Below are 17,962 nucleotides of genomic sequence, written 5' to 3'. Positions count from 1 at the left end.
AGTCTAAGTGACTGAGTCTAACCAGCTCCCACTATGGGATGCTAGCTCCTGAGCCAACTTGCCACTGGAAGTAAGAAGTACACAGTAGATGAGAGAATGAAGTCAGCTCTGCTCTTCATGACAAAATTTCTCATAATTCTGGGAAAATAGCTTTGTGCAGTTTATATCCAACATCAAGGATTTGGCCTGAAGACACCATTGTGGGGACTATGCCAGAAGTGAAGGGCAGGTTGCCAGGTCTCTATAGCCTCAGGGAGTAGAATCTGTCCAGTATTCAGGGAAAGGTGTAGAAGAAAAAGGTGTGTGAAGGGACAAAGAAAACATTTACTGGTATTCAGCAGAAAGTGATTATAAGCATCACTGAACTAGCATCTATACAAAACTGGCATATCTTTACAGGGATGATAAATTGGATCTGGACACTGTTCTGGGCTTGAGTAAAGACAGGGAAGTGAGACAGAAATCTCAGGTTTGCACAGTTTACCATGTCTCCGGCAAATTCGGACACTATTTTCTCCTACCAGAGAAAAGTACCAGAATACCTTCATCACATGCCTGAAAACTTTGTTTGCTTGAGAGGATTAGTGTTAAGAGCTCTTCAAGAATAGGGCTATATAAGAGTTTTTTTTACAGTGGCTGGGAAATTACAAGTGCTCTAAATCAAGATATACTGATGTTTACTCTATGTAGACTGAATTCACCTGAACCAAAAACTGAAAGGAACAGGTAGGCCTTCACATCCAATTCACCTTCTGTAATGCCAACTCACAGTTTTCTAGCTCATCTTTACTACCTTTTCATTTTCTGCCAACTCCTGCAGTATAATTTGCCTCTCCACACACAGTTCCAAGAAGTCTTCTGAATGGAAACTTTCATGTAGAGCAGGGAAGAATGTTAGCTGGTTACAGTCCAATCCTTTCTCATCCCTCTCCTTTTCTGCTCCATTTAACATCAGCTCTCCTATATCAGTAAGAAAGAGATTGCAGTTTTAGTGGCAGCCGGATGACAGCAAAATCATTGACAATTTAGACATTTGCCCAGTCTGTTCTACCTGGGGAAATTGCATTATTTATCTGCCAACAGAAAGTCAAGAAGTGTGTTGCTGCTGAAGTATGATACATATTTTAACTAAAACCAGATCTGCACTCATCATGATTCAGGAAATCCCTGTAATTACTGAAGATTCAAACATTATTCAACAATACGAAGATTCAACAACAACGAGATTCAAAAATTATATGATATTCCCTTATACTCAACAGTGCACACAAGAAGCTTGACTTGGAGCAGCCATAGTAATGGCTGACATCCACAACCTTAAGACTGAGCTGACATTTCTGAACACAGAGTTCTTTCTCAATTTCCCCTACCTCTAAAAAATAATCAACTTCTGTACCATTTCAAAAGTCTGTCCTTTTTTTTTTATTATTATTTTAAGGTCTCATGTAACAGAAAACCTGGCTTAGAAAAAGGAATTATGTTGACAACCATCATATTTTGAAAAATCTGGTTCTATTTTGAACACCGAAAAACAATTTCAAAAGCTTTTTTTTTTTTTCTTCAATTTCTCCATTGTTCTGTCCACATCTTTGGAAATTCACATTTCTTTTACCACTTCCCTTTTATCACCTGGTTTTAAGACTATTTTAGAAGTAGAACTGAAGTATCTACAAAAATCAGGGGAACAGCTACGCACTTTTCCTTCTGAGGTTAAGCCATTGGGAACTTTTCAGATGCACACGAAAGCAAAACAGCCTTGATTTTTATTTAGCATTTTTGCTTTCAGACCTTTCTGGAGGCAACATAAAAAAAGAAATGAAATGTTTATATACTGCCAAAAACAACCTGTATTAGTGCTTTTCAGCCCAGAACACTATTTTTCCCAAGACTAAACTCTAACTCAGAACTCCATCCTCCATCTCCAGCTCTCTTTGTGGCTACCACTACCACAGTGTAGTTTAGCCGTAAGTGGTTACCTGAATCCACTTCAGCAGTAGAGGTTGTTTCATTTCTGTTTGCTAGGAGAACCTGAAAAGAGACTAGATATTACAACACTGGAATATACTATCACATAAACATAACTCAAAACCTTGCTGCAGAGCAAAACACAGATTTAGAACCATGTTGCAACTAAGTGCCTTGGAAATTCAAATAAATGCATTTTAAAGAACCTAAGGGAAGAATTAGATGTAAGAATAAGTGTCAACAATTAAGGAAAAGTCTATTGCCTTTTCAAAGATGACCCTCCACAAGGCCTTTTATAGGATAAAATGACGCAGTCTACAGAAGACTGTCAGAATTAGAACTTCAAATAAAAGCTGAAAATGTCTTGAAGATGGGAACCTCTTGACATTTTAATTGCTTCATCTTCTGATTGATAGAATTTGGCACTTAGGCACTATGGAGAGACAGTACTAGATGCCCCACATATACAGTTCAGTGCTTAGTTCAAACCATTTAGCTCTTTTTTTTTTTAATCATCCACCAATTTTAGCAGCCTTAGTATCCAGCAGAGTCTTATGCATATATTTCAAAATACTGAACCTTTGGGATATTGCAAGCAAAAAAATATCCTGGGTTATACTCTCACTTATCTGGGGATATTTCACATCAGAAAAGATGGAAAATCATTCTGTGGCTGCTAAATACATTGCAATTGTTGTTACTGTCTCCTGAAAAAAGACCACTCATTGGATTCCATATGCACAGCAGAGCAAATTGGTACATCAGCTGATAAGAATCAGAGGAAAGAGGGGAATATAAATTCATCAGCAACTGCTACAGAATTTGTGCACTTCCTGTAAAAGCTTTCTACCTCACTCTTCATTCGCATCATTGTCGCTTGTTTGCTTGCCTGCCGAATCCTTCTCCTCATTCGTGAAGGCCCTTCATAACAGTCAAGAATCCATCGTGGCTCTAAGGACTGTGAGGCAACTCCCCATAGGCCCAGTCTGTTGAAGAGTTGCTCCTCAAGTATCATCCAGTCCTTAGCTGCTTTGCTGTAACCACACTGCAGCATCTGTAGGACAGAACCACTCTGTCATTGCTACATGCTTCCTTCCTCCCATTCAGTGACAGCACCACCCCAAACTCAGAGGGACCAATCTGCTGAATGGGATTCCTATAGACCGCTGCAGACCCAGCAAATTCAGGACCAGTTGATCACTGAAAAAGTACTGTAAGAAATGCTGCTAGTCAGATATAGCAACAAATGTAAGAATGTAGCTAACTTCAGTCTCATTAAGAATAGCTGTTTCCATTGATTGCCAGCTCAAAAACCCTGAGCCAGGAAGGCAGCATGGTGGACTTATTCACTCAATTTCTTTTCCTGGCCAATGTTCATATGTAACAGCAACAACTGTGTTCAGTGAAAGAAAAGTCTGAAAGTCCCAGAAGTACATTGTGCTCCTGATAACCGTGGCATAAATCTAAATACGTAGTCCTGTAGAGAAGGTGAGGAGGAACATGAAAAATATTGCTATGCTTACCTGTACATGATTCCTGTACAAAGAGGCATACAGCTCCTGCCCAGTTCTTCGGTACTGTTCCATACAGGACACAAATCCCTAGGAAAAAAACATCAGAACACATTATGCCAATATGAAGTACTGCAGATAAACTGTGAGAGGCAGAAGTAGGCACTACTTACTATGTCTTTTACAAGAAAAATTAAGGACTACAACCTGCATTTGTGAGCTTGACAGTTCTCCATACGGTAAGGAGATGAGGCAAATATCTGTGTGCAAGCTGCATGCTTACTTCAGGAAGGTGAACACATCCATGATCTTAACATGGATCATTAGTGGAATTACTCAAGAAGAAGAATGAAAACATTAAATGAAATTGTAAGGTTTCTTCTTTTGGAGCTGAAATAGTACTCCAAATAGTACAAAAGACAATTATCTGTTGTTGAGATTCCAAGTGAGGTAACGATCCAAGATTTCTAATTATATGTCTGCTCCTTGCTGTATAAGCAGAAAGTGCAGACAAAGGAATGAGCCACGTCATCTTTCTGCAGACAGGAAACCAACTGCTCCTAAAAATATTTTTGATATTTAGGAGCCCGAGTTCACTTGGCAACAAGTGATTTTCACTATAAATACACTACTTACTGGGAATGTGACACAAATCTCTAAGCTAGCTCTACAACTGGAAGATAGTAGAGCTGTACCAGTGCAAAAAGGCACCACAGTAACTGTTTGCTTCACTACACAGCCCTGAACTCCATCACCACCCAGGTACTTCTGGAAACACACATTCCAAAGCAGTCTGACAATTTTCTGGCCACTTTCCTTTCCAGAATGCACACAGAACAGTGAAGGTGCATCAGCACTCGTATTTCATTTGTTATTTTATTTGAAAGAACTTCTCAACTTCCTATCTAAGCCTCCCTTCTGGAATGAGAAAAATTAAACTTAATGAAATACATTATAGGCCAAACTAGCATCATCTGAATTGAAGCAAAATAAAACCTAGGGTATTTACTGTCATAGTAATTCATCAAATTCCTGTTTCAAGCTTCACTCAAAGACAATCTTCCAAGCCTTGAAAATGCCAGGTTGGTCCTTCTCTTTCTCCTAGCAATCTAGGAAATACTGGGTCCCAAGAACTTGAAACAAGAAGTATTTGTTGTCATGATACCTATTGCCTGATCAAAGACACACAGCACACTGAAAGACTGTACATACAGTTGAAGCACAAGCCACTGCTGAGTAACCTGCTAGCTTGTTTCACCTTATCTCATGAAGGCCACCGAAGGAACAGCTCAGAGTTTGGCTTTAATAGACTGTCCTGCACTCATGAGACTTCTCTCCAGTGTTGTAAAAGACTTTTCTACGCAAACAAAGATTGTCACTCCATCCGTATCTCTCCTTGTTCAGTACCTTGCCCTGTGACTGCCAGCAAGTAGGTGCTGGGATAAGTTCATCATCTTATTGTTCTTAAGTAAAACAAACAAACAAACAAACAAACAAACAACAACAAAAAAACCCACACCTGTTTGACAGTGTATTCCCTAGAAAAATATTCTACCCTTTTACAACTACAGGTTGCCATGTCTGACAGAACCCATTCAGAGATTGTGTAGGATAGGTTAGAGAGCCTCATGTACCATGCAAAAGTTCTCATGCCCACCAGATGGGTTTCTAACAAAGCTAAAAGATTCAGATTGCTGTGAGTCACAGTCCAACTCTAAAGCGGCTGTGGAAATTCCATATCCTTACTACCTAAAGCCATGGATCAGATGGGTAACTTTTAAATGCACGGACTCTGTGCCACGCTGGCAGTGATTCTTCACAGCAAACTGTCTTGACTGCTGCTTGCACTGTGCTATAATTAAGTTAACACACAAGGTCTATGTGGTGTGCCGATTAGTGCTGGCTGCCAGCCAGGTCTGTACCCCTGCCGTGAAGTCACATTTATTGGTGTTTCCCTGCAGGAAGCTCCTGTTTTACACTAATGAAAGTCATTACATTTTTGTTTGTTTAAAGCATCATTAAACCTGTAATCACAGTTGTGGCCTCACAAAAGTATTCCATAATTCATATAAAATTCCCATAAAAGCTGACCTACTAAGCAACAGCATTTCTGTGCTGTTGAGCCAGGCTTAGTGCAGGAGGAGAGCAGAGACCCCAGTTTTTTGTGGACATAGGGTAAAAGCCATTCAGAGTAGATAAGCAATTCCTTCATGTATTAGCAGCCATTTCAAGATACCCACAGGCTATTCAAGCAGAGCTGGAGCCCTACTGGCAGCTGTTTCAAAGTTGCATACAGCTTGTACTTCAGTCATGGTCATCGATCAGACCCCTGAGGTCAAAGCCCACACTCCAAAGACTCTCACCGACTTTGCTGTCCCAGCCCCTAGTCTTTGGAACACACATAGGGCTCTAAGAAGGAAAAACTTCTTGTCAGATGAGGCCAGCAGAAAAGACTAACCACTCTGGCTTCCAAATTAGCAATAACTAGTCATCTTCAACCAGATGAACACATCCCCAGTGATCATTCCTGCAAGAAAACCATCTGGTTACAAAAATGAATGGCTAACAAAATTGGAGATCACTGTTTCTAGGAAAAGAAAGAAAAACAACTTTAAAGTATATCCAATAAACTACAGCATACAGACTAGACTTTCAATGTCTGCTCAAAATAATTAAAATATATAGCAATAATTGATGAGTGACTATTAGCCATAGCCTCCTAATGAATAAGCAGCTTCTATTTCAAAGACAACTGAAATCATACACTATAGGTGGCTACCCCTTAAAATGGCAAATGTACACAGCAGATTTAATGCAACATTGCCACAGTTCAGTATTCATTTTTAACAAGAAGAGAGGTACTGGCTTTGATAATTGTTAGTACTGTGTGACTTAATAAGGTTTGTGTTTTATATATAGAAAAGCAAATCTGAAGGAGGGAAACATGACCAGTATGCTACGTAAGATCAAACCTGAAGGCCACACTGATCCACGCTTAGGGTGGTATCATGCTTTAAGTCTTCCTTATAGCAACTCCTCTACTTTGCAGACCTAGGCACTTAATTGAAGTGCAATCGGGTCATCTTGCTGCTTCACATTCTCCAGATATACATACAGCTTGAAAAGATGATGGAATTTACAAGCTCTGTCTCGAAAAACACCCCAACAACAAAACACACAACAAAAAAAAACACAACACAATACAACCACCACCAAATGAACAACTGGAAGCCAAAGCCATTTTTCGTCCTCTTGCAGCATGAAGACATCATGCAAATAAAAACAAAAATTATTAGCAATGAGGAACAGTATAACCAACAGGGAGAAAAATGCTGGAGCAGAGAAAATCATCATCCTAAAAATGCCCAGTGAGTAGGTTTTCTGTCATTTCTTTCAACAAAAGCAACTGAAGGACATCTTGCAATAAGAAATGGTTGGGAAAAAAACCAAAAACAATTGAGGTGTGACTTCCAAATTAACAATTCTTTACTGAGCTTTGGACTATTTTATATCTATATTTCCTTTTATTATTTTCATATGTGTACTGCCTACACTATTGGTGTGTGTATGTGTATATACATACATACACACACACACACACCACTTAACACTGCTGCAGTCCATCAATATTCAGGCTTTCCATAATAAACTCACAAAGCATGATGCAGATTCCATATATGCCACAATTCATTCTTAAAAAAATATATATTATGTCTAGGAGCTCCATGCTTTGAGGCTTTCTTTTGTGAGTTACAGGCTGTGCTTCATCACAGAACACACATGTACAAAAAAGTACGCAACAATCCTCCTAATAAATAAAATTAAAGTAATGGAGGTCCTCAGATAAAAATCTATTCAGTGATATTATCAGACTGTGCATCTGCAGAACAGTCAAACTACTAACAAAATTGCACAATTTCTTTTATATATGACTTTTCTGCTACTAAAGTGATGCACAGATGTCACTGTAAATCCAAGCTTAAAGATATAAATATGGTACGTAATAAATGCTTGGACACCTTAAATGTGACAGTTAAGCAGGCTTAAAACCTTTATGGGCAATGATTGCTAAAGCCAGTATACAGAAAACAAGCATCATTAGAAAGGCAAAAAACGTGAAATTACTGCAAGTTTAATATTTCAACCATTCTCCCGTCTTGAATCAGAGAAATGCATTTTTAATGACACAGAACTCAATGAAATGTGATTTTATAAAATTCAGTTTTACTTCAGTCATCATCTAAAGCCAATAATTGTTTTAACAGAAAATTCCTGAAATGCCATTACATAGCTACAGAGCTAGATTGGCAACAATTAGGTTTTGAAGTTAAACTCTTCCAAAATACAAACGTTGTCTTGTAGTATTCGCTTCATTTCTCATGCTTATCCTTTTTCCACTCATCTAACCAGAACTTCTTCCCCCTTCCCAAAAATATGCAACTAAATCTGAATACTTCTGGACTTTTCCTGCTAGATCACAGAAAATAAATCAGCCTCAGAAGCAGAGGATTCCAGTTACCATCCAGAGCATTACTGAGAAGCATCCAAGTGCCACAGTGAATTACTAAAGCTGGCTGAAGTCTTCAGTTCACTGGCTCTTTGGGACTCAGCTACAGAAGACAAAGGGGCTTTCCAATGAAAGCCAAGTCAATCACCAAACTTCCACATCTAACATGGTGAATCAGAAGCCAGATGTCCCAAGCAAACAAGCCACCCATCCTGTGACTCAACTATTTCTCAAGGAACAGACCATGCACTGGGAAGTGAGTAGGTTCACTACTTAAGAGGAGAAGTTGTTTCATTAGACATCAGGTAGCAAACATTATACTAAGGCAAATAATGTTTTTCCTAGCAGATCAAAGAGTAGTTTGTCCTAGTCCTTGGCACATACTCTCCACACTGAGGACTGTTTGCACTCTTTTGAATCACAAAATTGTTATTGCCATGTGGATTTTATTGTTACTTTGCCAAAATTCATTTCGCTTTCCAACAGACTGTAGTTCCAGCAGTTAAGTGTGGCATGTGAGCTTCGTGCCTCAACCCGCTAGGAGGCTAATGCACACTGCCAACTGCTCCTAAGGATCATGGACGGATTCCTGGCATCGCCAGTTGGTTGGGGAATAGCAAACTTAATGAGAAAAACCTCCGTATTTCAGTGCACCATAAACATACCCACACACAGGAGTGATGAGTTTCAAGAGGATAAATCCAAACTACAGGGTACACGTGATGAGATTTCTACACTGTATTATCAGCTACACTTTGGCAGCATAGAAACTGCCCTACTTAAATACATACTACACATAGTTGCTATAGAAGCGTGCACACACATCCCTCTTCAACAGCTGATAGTACTACTGAACATACGAATTCCTGTCAGAGCAGTTAGAAGTTACTTCCTAATAGCAAAAAAGCACAACGTAAGGTGAGGCCTGTCCTTTATTCCTGTCTCTAAGAATACCTTCTGTGACTTAGGGATAATTCACTCAACCTCTTGAGCACAGTTTCCCCCCTGTTACAGGAGAGGTAGTGAGCACTGAAAGGTGAGGCTTTAGCAACACTGCGACACTAGTATAGGCTTAGCTCAGGGTCCAGAACACAAAGTAACCTCTTTCTCCTGGCTTCCAAAATTACCAGTTTTATAAAACAGCACATAAATAAAGGTGATATGATCATTCTATAGCTTTTTAGTGCCTGTAGAACAATCCTGTATTCCACATGATACTCTGCAACAGAAAGTGTGAATGGGGCACAGACAAATGCAGCAAAGCTTTATCTTTAACTTGGCTAACAAGGGCAAGAAGAACATAGAGTGATGGCACAGGTAAGAAACCTATGCCCTCATTCAGGAGAAACATTTAAGATCATCCTGCAGAGATTTCTAGGGCCTCTGCTGATTTCCTGTTCTTCACTTGCAGGTACCACCGCCCAGTTATACTCTCAGCTCTTTCCAAACCTTGCTCTCTAATAGAAACTTCATATTCTTACTACCTGAACTCCTATGTATACTTTATACTGCTCCCTGCATATAAACTCATAACACATGGAAAAGTTGGTCATATTTCTTCTCCTTTTAAGGATTTTCAATAAAAATAACATGATTTAGAAATCCCTGTGTAAAGCAATTTAAAACAAATAATTCTCCTGAAATTATTACGAAACGTTGCATCAAAACTCCTGAAGAAAATAGACGTCTCTGAACCAAGAAATATGGAAAGTGATTTTTCTTTCCGTATTCAGCAGAGAAAAAAAATAATTGTCTCACTGCCTAGCATCTATTTCCAGGGCTTCTCTGTACCAAAATAAAACTTTTTTCATCCACATTCACACCATTCAATTCAATTGGCACGAACTCTGTTATGCGAAAATAAAACTCTGCATCCAGCAGCTCTTCAAAGATGAGATTTCAATGCTACCAGCTTTAGGCATTAAACTCTTTGGGCTGAAATTCCATATCCAAGCTTAAACTTGAACCAGATGAACTTGAAAGAAAAAATAAAATCAAAATAGGAATAAAAAGATGAAGGAAACCAAAAAAAAAAAAAAGATTTTTTTCACATAATGTGTAATCAAATTAAGGAACTTGGGAGTACACTGTCATAGGACAACAGTGTAAAAAACACTGAAAAATTCCCTTGGAATAGTTGCCAATAAGAAGTTTTGGAAGGGTAATGGATCTTGTGTTACAGGTTTTAGATGAACTGTAGCTGCTATAAATCAAGAAAGGAAAAATGTTCCTGGGATAGATTCCCTACTGTGCATCGTGCTGGGACACACCACCTCCTACAGCAATTGCTGCTGGGGAAGGGGGGGACGACGATTGTGGGAGAGACAGCCTAATGATTTGCATTCACCATTACATTATCTTCGTATTTTGACTTCTCTATTAAATAGTGGAAATTAATTCCAAATATTCCAGAAATTTCTATGATTTGTATTACATAAAATTACATAGCCCTATATTTTTGGTTTTCATTTAGCTGTTATCTAACTTGCTCACCTCTTGGGCTATTTCTTTATGATCTTCAAAGTATCTGAAATTGATAAATGAACAGATGATCATATAACTGCTTAAAAGGACAAAAAAAATTCTTTGTTCAAAGTTAAAGAAACTTTTCCAGCTTGCTGCAGCATACTGTAATTTAGCTTTGAGCCAGTTATTAAACAAGACAATAATATTATAATGGAAATTGTTTAATATACATCATTAATAGCAAAGTGCCTGCTTTCACTGAACAAAAAAATGTGTGCTATGAGCAGTTTGAAATGAATATTTGATTCCAATCTTCCCTTGTGCATTTAATGACATGCTAATTTACATTTTAATTACTTCCTAAGAAATCAAAGCATTTGTTGACAGTAGAACATAATGTCAACTTCACAGTGCACTGTTGGTAGATGGTTAATGAACTTAATTAGATAATTAGTGATGTTAATTATCCTTCTATTATGAAGACAAAAATGTTACACAAGTAATGCACTTTCCTAAGAAATACCATTATATATGCTTGTTTTAACTTGGTTAACTTGAAAAGCTGGTAGAAAACTAACAGAGTGACTGATAAGAAAAATATTTGTTTAAATAATAATTGTGATTATGTTTCAGAAATTTTTTATTTTTTATTTCACCTACCATGAACTGTTAAGCATGCCCCTCCCTGTATCCCAAATGTTACACATACATTTATAAGTTCGTTTTGTCCAATCCCTCTCTGTTCTTCACTACTCCTACTACAGTCATTTAATGAAGGAGGCTGTAACAATACAGGATAAAAGCAGCTAGTGTTGGAAGGCACTGACCCACTACAGGCAGCTGAACAAAATGTTGAGCTTTACATTTTGGGTGATTGTGGCCAAGTCCCTAAGCTCACATCCATCTCCCACAGATATCAAAAAGTCAGTGGCAGCATGTTGAGTGTTAACATTCATTTATATGCTGGGGCCAACTATTCTCTGCCCCAGCAAGAGTCTGGAGATGCACGTCAGCCTTCCAGTTCAGATATAGATATCTGCACACAAATTGTGTGACCCAATAGTTTGTGAATAATCTAAGAATTTTAGTTTCTAACAAGTAATTTCTCCACGCTCCTTTGTACCTAATGCAAAAATCTGTATATATACAGCAGTCAAAACTGGGAAACAACATTAACAGCCAGGAGAGAACTGAAAACAGGAGAGAAGTTTTGTAGTCTTTTTTGATTGACTCATGGAGGGAGGGTGGGGTGGAGAAACCCAGGCAGGACTAATTCTGTACCTGTGATGTAGTTGTGATTTGTTCCAGATAAGTCACTCAGTCTTGACACTGTGCAAAACAAGTTAAAAGCTTCCTGTACAGTTTGTAAGTGCTAAAGAAGCACCTGCCTTTGTCTAAATGTGGCTTGCTCTAAATCCATAGGAAATGTTACTACTGCTTCATGTTCTTTAATCTGACTCCTTATTGAATGCAAATAATAACTCACTAATCAACACCCTTTTCCTCTCCTGTACTGTACTTGAAAGCGAAGCTTTCAAATTTTGACTGGCTTCCTACACCATTCTCAAATTCTCAAATATTTTTCTCACTTAGGAACAACAGTACTTAGCTCTCAGTAAATACATTCCATCTAGAGTACTGTGTCCAGTTGGAAGACCCACAGTAGAAGAAAGAGATGGAGATGCAGGATGGAGTCCTGCAAAGGATCACTAACACGAGCACGGATTTGAGCATCTCTTATATGAGGAAAGATAAGGACAGTTAAGACTATGTTGTCTAGAAAAGAGAAGGTTCAAGGCATTCTCAATATGTATAAAATGTCTAATAGTGTTTGCAGATGCATATCTGAAGGCTATTCTGCTTTCAGTGGCACAGTGACAGGACAATGGGCACAAACAAATGCATGTGCCATCTGAACATCAAGAAACTTTCTTATTGTGAATGTGACTGAGCACTGAAGTTGCCCAGAGTGCTTGTGGAATTCAAGTCTTTGGAGACACTCAGAAACTATCTGCTCTAGGTGATGCTGTTTGATTAACAGCTTGATGAACAAGATGGGATACCTTCCAACTTCAGCCTTTATATGATCATTACCTTTTTCCTTCAACAGATGCATTTAAGATAAGAGACCATAATATAACACCAAATCAAGTTCCAAGTGTTCTTTGACATTATTTACACATTTTCCATTGCAGACATTTTGACACTAAATTAGTAAGAGACTATTTTCATCTATCAATCCTTAGTTGTAACCTATAGTCATTTCTATACTGGTACAGCAGTGTAGAGACACTCTGCAAGTCCAAAAAACTTAATCCAGAATACAATTAAATTAAATCTGCAGAAGCTTATAAATTGCATTTGATGGGAATCTCATTTACTTTAAATGTAACTGGTGCTCCCAGCTTACTTTGATACTGAGAAACCCATATTTTATTTTTCTTATGAAGGAAAAGGACTATGGAAAACCATATTTTCTTCCCCTTAAATTTTTATCTCTGCAAAGTGTAGCAATCTTTTTCAAATATTGGCTGGAGGGAGAAGTAGGGAGAGGGAGAGTGGAGAACAATATTTGGAACTGTAGCTTTGCATCTCAATGAGAGGAACAATTTATCAGAGGTACAGAGCTGTCAGTCCTTGACATGATAAGGAATAACATCAGATGAGTAATGTTTCCTTCAGACTCAGCTCCTTTAATTACAAGCCGCTTCCTTGCAGAAGAGAGACAGAAGATGCAGAAACACCAATTTCATGCACTTGTGCCTGAATAATGTCTTTGTGCCGCCTTTTCCAGATGGCAACCTTTTCACTGGAGGAACTAATGATGTGGGCATATTTAGGGAAAAACCAATAACGGAGTCTTTAACCTTCAACAGCAGAAAGCATGTTGTACAAAATGTTCCTTGGGATACATTTACAAATATCAATTACATTGCTCACTGAGGTGTAATCAGCTGTAATAATCAAAATTAATTTTAAAAAATAATTAAACAGACCCCAGGGCAAATAGTCGATGCTCTTGCAGTATGACATCACAGTCTACATATGTACCTGAGCAGAACTTGCTCACTCTAAGCAGCAAATGATTTTAAGGAATGAGAAGGATGCTGTGGCACACTGAAAAAAAGACTGCTCCTCAGCAAGGCACTATCATCAGGCACATTACTTGGGTATCATAGTTTCTCATCAATACACCTGAAAATGAAGCAGTGATCACTGGAGATAAAGTTTCAGCCTGCTGCAACTTAAGCTTGAGGATTCAAATGCCTTTAGCTGGTGATGTAGCAGACAGTCTCTTCAATAGAAGACAAGACCTTGATATGTTCTGCACCGCATTAAGATGAGAATGCCAAGTTTTAAGGTGACCCACTGAAACAGCTCTGAATAGTTTGTCAATGCAGTGCTTCCCCGCCCCATAGCTACTCTAACCCCAACGCACACAACTAACTGGTTTTCTGGACAATCACCTAGCAAAAAACCACAGAAATGTCTCTCTCTCCATGTGTAAAGGAAAAGCTTACAGATGGAAAAGCAAGTCCAGCTGCACCACTTCTACTATGGAACAAAGAACATAGAGGTTGGCAATAGAAACTCTGCGTACACTTCAGACCCACCTTTGCTTTATATAAGCTCTCCTTATCTCTTGACACAAAACTAAGATTTGGACCTTTAATCTTCAACATAAGGTAAGAAACAAGAGAACAGTGCTATGGTAATACCTGATCCTTGTAATTCGATATCTTAAGGACAAGTTTTACATAGTAGTCAAAAGCAACATCATTAACATGTTATATGTTAAGGCTGCCTAACTAAGTTCTTTAGATCAGTGACCATATTAATGGCAATGGCTTGATACTATTACAGCATTACAAATAATATATCCCTGGCTACTGTAACTTCTTAGATATCACACTTAGTAAAACTTAAATTGTTATAGTACTCCATTTTACAGCTAGCAGTGTAGGATTCACCAAGACTCATCATACAAAAGACTACAGCAGATAAATGAAGTGAAAATGCACCTGTATGTAGGCACTACCAATTCATTGTTAGAGTTATAGCCTGGAAACAAATACCAGATTCCCACTCAGGTAAGTGGGGCAAACCATTCTCACACTTCACTCTCTCATAATAATAATAATAATAATAAAAAAAAAAAAATCAATATTGCCAACGTAAGTAGCTCATGAAGGTAGATCTCAGTAACTCACAGTCTTTAGTTTGTTACCTGGCTATTCTATTTTCTACTCTTCCCACCATAAAAATACATTCTTCCCTTTTACTTTTTTTGTCTTGCTTTTTAAACTCGATTATTTATAAAGCTTATAACATTTTTGAACATTAGAGTTAGATTTAAAATTACAGATATTATTATGCCTCAGTTACTTAAAAGCACTACTAAAGAACTAACAGATAATGTTGACAAGTAGTATTTAAGTCATTAAATGGGAGGTACATGAAGGAATATGACAAGCATGGATGACCAGAAACACTATTAACAAATCCAGTTGGTAGCATTATAAGCACAACTTCTGAACTTCCTTTTCTACAGAGGCGTGAATTCCTAAATACTGGACATGCATAAAGTTTCTCCAGCAAAAATAGCTACACATGCACACAAAATGACAATGTTTCTAGGATAAACCATGTTTTCTTACCCCATGTGAGCTACATAATCATTCCATACATGGGCAGATGATCTGTTAGTCTAAAGCTATTTCACAATATGTCAGTGCTGCTCCAAGATTGATCTAATAAACTCTAGATGACTGATTATGGTCACGTAGATACCTCTGTCCAGTCTGCATGAGTGCGCCAACACTACTGCAAAAACACTTGGACTGCCCTCAGAGAGTTCCAACACTGCTTATTAACTTAAGCTCTAGATCATCTCCCACCTCATTCACTGAAAGGCAAACTCAAAGTAAAGCTTCCTGGCAACTGCTATCCAGGAGGTCAGAAAAAATTACTCATCTTTTCTTAGTCTTGAATGCTAGGAAAGCAACTTTAGTAGCAATGGGTGTCTAATTTCCAAAAGGAACATTTCAGAGATACCCAGAAGCCTTCCAAATCCAGACAAATTCTCCAGAACCATGCCAGAGGAAATGGAGAGACAAAAAAAGACAAAAAGCAGATGTTACCTCAGATTTGCATGTTATTTCCTTTGTATTTCGGCTAGGCATCAATCTCATAGCTGAAGAGAGGCTTTCACTCCAGGAATTATGCTTGCTTTGAGACAGGCCTAGTACTGATTTATTCTGAAGAACTCTCTTTTCAGATGCTGTCAGCCCAAAAAGAAAAAAAAGATCTTGAAGTTGAGCTTTTGGGAAGGTCATGTATAATGTATCATCTTACACTAGCGAACACCGAACACCTTTTACTTACAAGAACATTGAAAGCCTGTATTTGAAAGTCTTACTGAGGTTTACCATAGAAAATTGACATTGGGATGACCTTCACCCAAATACCTCCTCCTCCCTCCCCTTCGCCCCCCCCCCCCCCCCCCCCCATTAAACTTTTACAGTAAATGGGATACAATTGTCAAAGAATGTCTTTCTTGCAGGTCAACATAGAAAACAGTCACAGTAGTAAATTACTAAAAATGAGATGAGTACAACCAAGGAATCAGCAGTTTTACATTATGTGCTGTATTTTCTGCAATGCCTTTGCTTGCTAAAGTGAATATTATGTAAAAAAGTAGAGACCTAGAAAATTTTGCCAAGCCTTTGCCATCATTTCTTCCCATAAAGGAGTGATCTCAGTTATCTTGATATCCCTTTCTCTGTCACTTCCTTTTACAGAGAGATCCATGTTGTAAATGTCCTCCAGTGCCTGCCGCCTCTGTGAGATGAGCTGCTTCCAGATGATTTCTATTGTTCTCAGAATCTCCTGACGAACTAAGACAACAAAATGAATGAAGAATCAATTTATCAGTAGCATGTCAAGCAGCAGATAAAGTAAAAACATCTAATTTGGAAAAACACTGCTGGAGTCTGTAAAGTTGTTCATTCTACTCACTGCCTCCACACATTCAAAGCCAGACTATTTAGTCTAATACACAAAAACACATTTCAGCTGCCTGAGTGAAATGAGTAGGAGCTACAAATGATTCTTTCTGGTTCCTCTCTCAAAAAAGAAGTTTTTTTTTTGAGAGATCATCAGAAGTTTGATGATCTTATCACATGGAATTCTAAAGCACCTAAACGTGATTCCTCAAGAATCAGCGATGGTGGGAGGAAACAATCCAAACATGCCAAGTCATAGAACAATCTGATATGGCAGCAGGAGCTGTACAAGGAAGTGTTGAGCTGTTCTGCTGTCTTTCCTTGCAAGTCAGACCAATTTGGAGTATCCCTCCGCAGTAAGGTTCAATTGACAGCCTCCTCAGTGAATCGTGCCCATATATTTTCACTTTTTTCTCTAAAGAGCCACATGCTTCTTCCTATGTATAAGAGATAATCTATATGCATCCTGAAAAAAAGAATCAGAACTATAAATAGCATGTAGCAGTGCACTAATAGTGGTAATGATCTGATGAAGAGATTGCCAAACCTATCTATTATTCCCAAGGACATGGAATATGAATTTGGAATTAAAATATATTGCATAAAAAAATCCTTTTCTACTACGTGATTTGCAGCTCCTATAAATTCTGAAGAGAGAATTCAGCAACATGTGCACAAGCTGTATGGATAGCCATCTGGGCCAGGCACTTCCCTACTCGATAAGCTGACGTCAGTGTGTGCAATGAATTACCATCATCTGGAGTAGGCAGGCTGCCCACCTCTTCTTCACTGGGTGCAAGGAAAATTTGGTGATATGAAGCCAGTTTTGGTTTTGCATCCACCCCAAAACCTTCTGGATAGCTATGGCAAAAGAAAAGGAGAGCATGTGAGGAAAGGAGATGTAGAAAACCAAGAACAGTGAAAAAAGCTAGAGATATTTCCTCTCATCCTCTCCTATCTGATTCATGTAGCAGGTCAATATTCCCAGGTTCAATTGCTTACAACAACCAATCAGATGACACTGCAGAATTTACTGGAAATGGAAACTAAATGACAGCCAATCTGTCTTTTCAAGTTATGGAGCACTCATTAAGATCCTATGGATCACTATGTTCTACATATGCAGTCTTACCCCTGTAATCCATGGTGTAGCTACCATTTACCTCAATTAGCCAAAGCACAGGACTGTTCTGAGGTAGACAAATCCACCTCCACCATCCACCTCTTCTGTATCTCTCCTGAGCACTTTGTATGCAACCTCTTTGCTCTGAATTTCCTTGCTGGAGTTATCTCCCATTACGCAGTAAACACTGTGTTGCTATATATTAGAGCTGATCTGCTTACTTATTCAGTTTACAAAAGCCACATTCTTTAGCACCATGGTACTTGTATCACGTATTATTACAGTTAAGAACATCCTGGCCAAAAAAAATTATAGTTGTTAGGGTGTGGAGTGTCAGAGAATTTCAATAGGTAAAGAACACCAGGAATTTCAGATAAACAGTAGT

At 38.4% G+C, this 17,962-nt stretch overlaps 1 protein-coding gene across 10 annotated transcripts in view; it reads right to left on the bottom strand.

The window, feature by feature from the left end:
- The window catches only part of WDFY4 (WDFY family member 4), a 135,968-nt gene that overhangs the window by 50,737 nt on the left and 67,269 nt on the right, over nucleotides 1-17,962 (bottom strand). For 8 of the 10 annotated variants that reach the window (XM_048946086.1, XM_048946094.1, XM_048946087.1 and 5 more), the window contains 7 exons: nucleotides 17,206-17,315; nucleotides 16,155-16,346; nucleotides 15,591-15,730; nucleotides 3,489-3,566; nucleotides 2,816-3,019; nucleotides 1,977-2,028; nucleotides 794-960 (listed from right to left, as the gene is read on the bottom strand). In XM_048946086.1, coding sequence (XP_048802043.1) covers nucleotides 794-960; nucleotides 1,977-2,028; nucleotides 2,816-3,019; nucleotides 3,489-3,566; nucleotides 15,591-15,730; nucleotides 16,155-16,346; nucleotides 17,206-17,315 — 943 coding nt within the window. The remainder of the gene's footprint in view (nucleotides 1-793; nucleotides 961-1,976; nucleotides 2,029-2,815; nucleotides 3,020-3,488; nucleotides 3,567-15,590; nucleotides 15,731-16,154; nucleotides 16,347-17,205; nucleotides 17,316-17,962) is intronic. The other 2 variants (XM_048946095.1, XM_048946096.1) reach the window with 2 other exon arrangements.

Source organism: Lagopus muta, chromosome 5, assembly GCF_023343835.1.
Source record: "Lagopus muta isolate bLagMut1 chromosome 5, bLagMut1 primary, whole genome shotgun sequence".
Taxonomy (NCBI): domain Eukaryota; kingdom Metazoa; phylum Chordata; class Aves; order Galliformes; family Phasianidae; genus Lagopus; species Lagopus muta.
The sequence above is the reverse complement of the archived record's forward strand: the minus strand, read 5'-3'. Positions and strand labels throughout refer to the sequence as shown.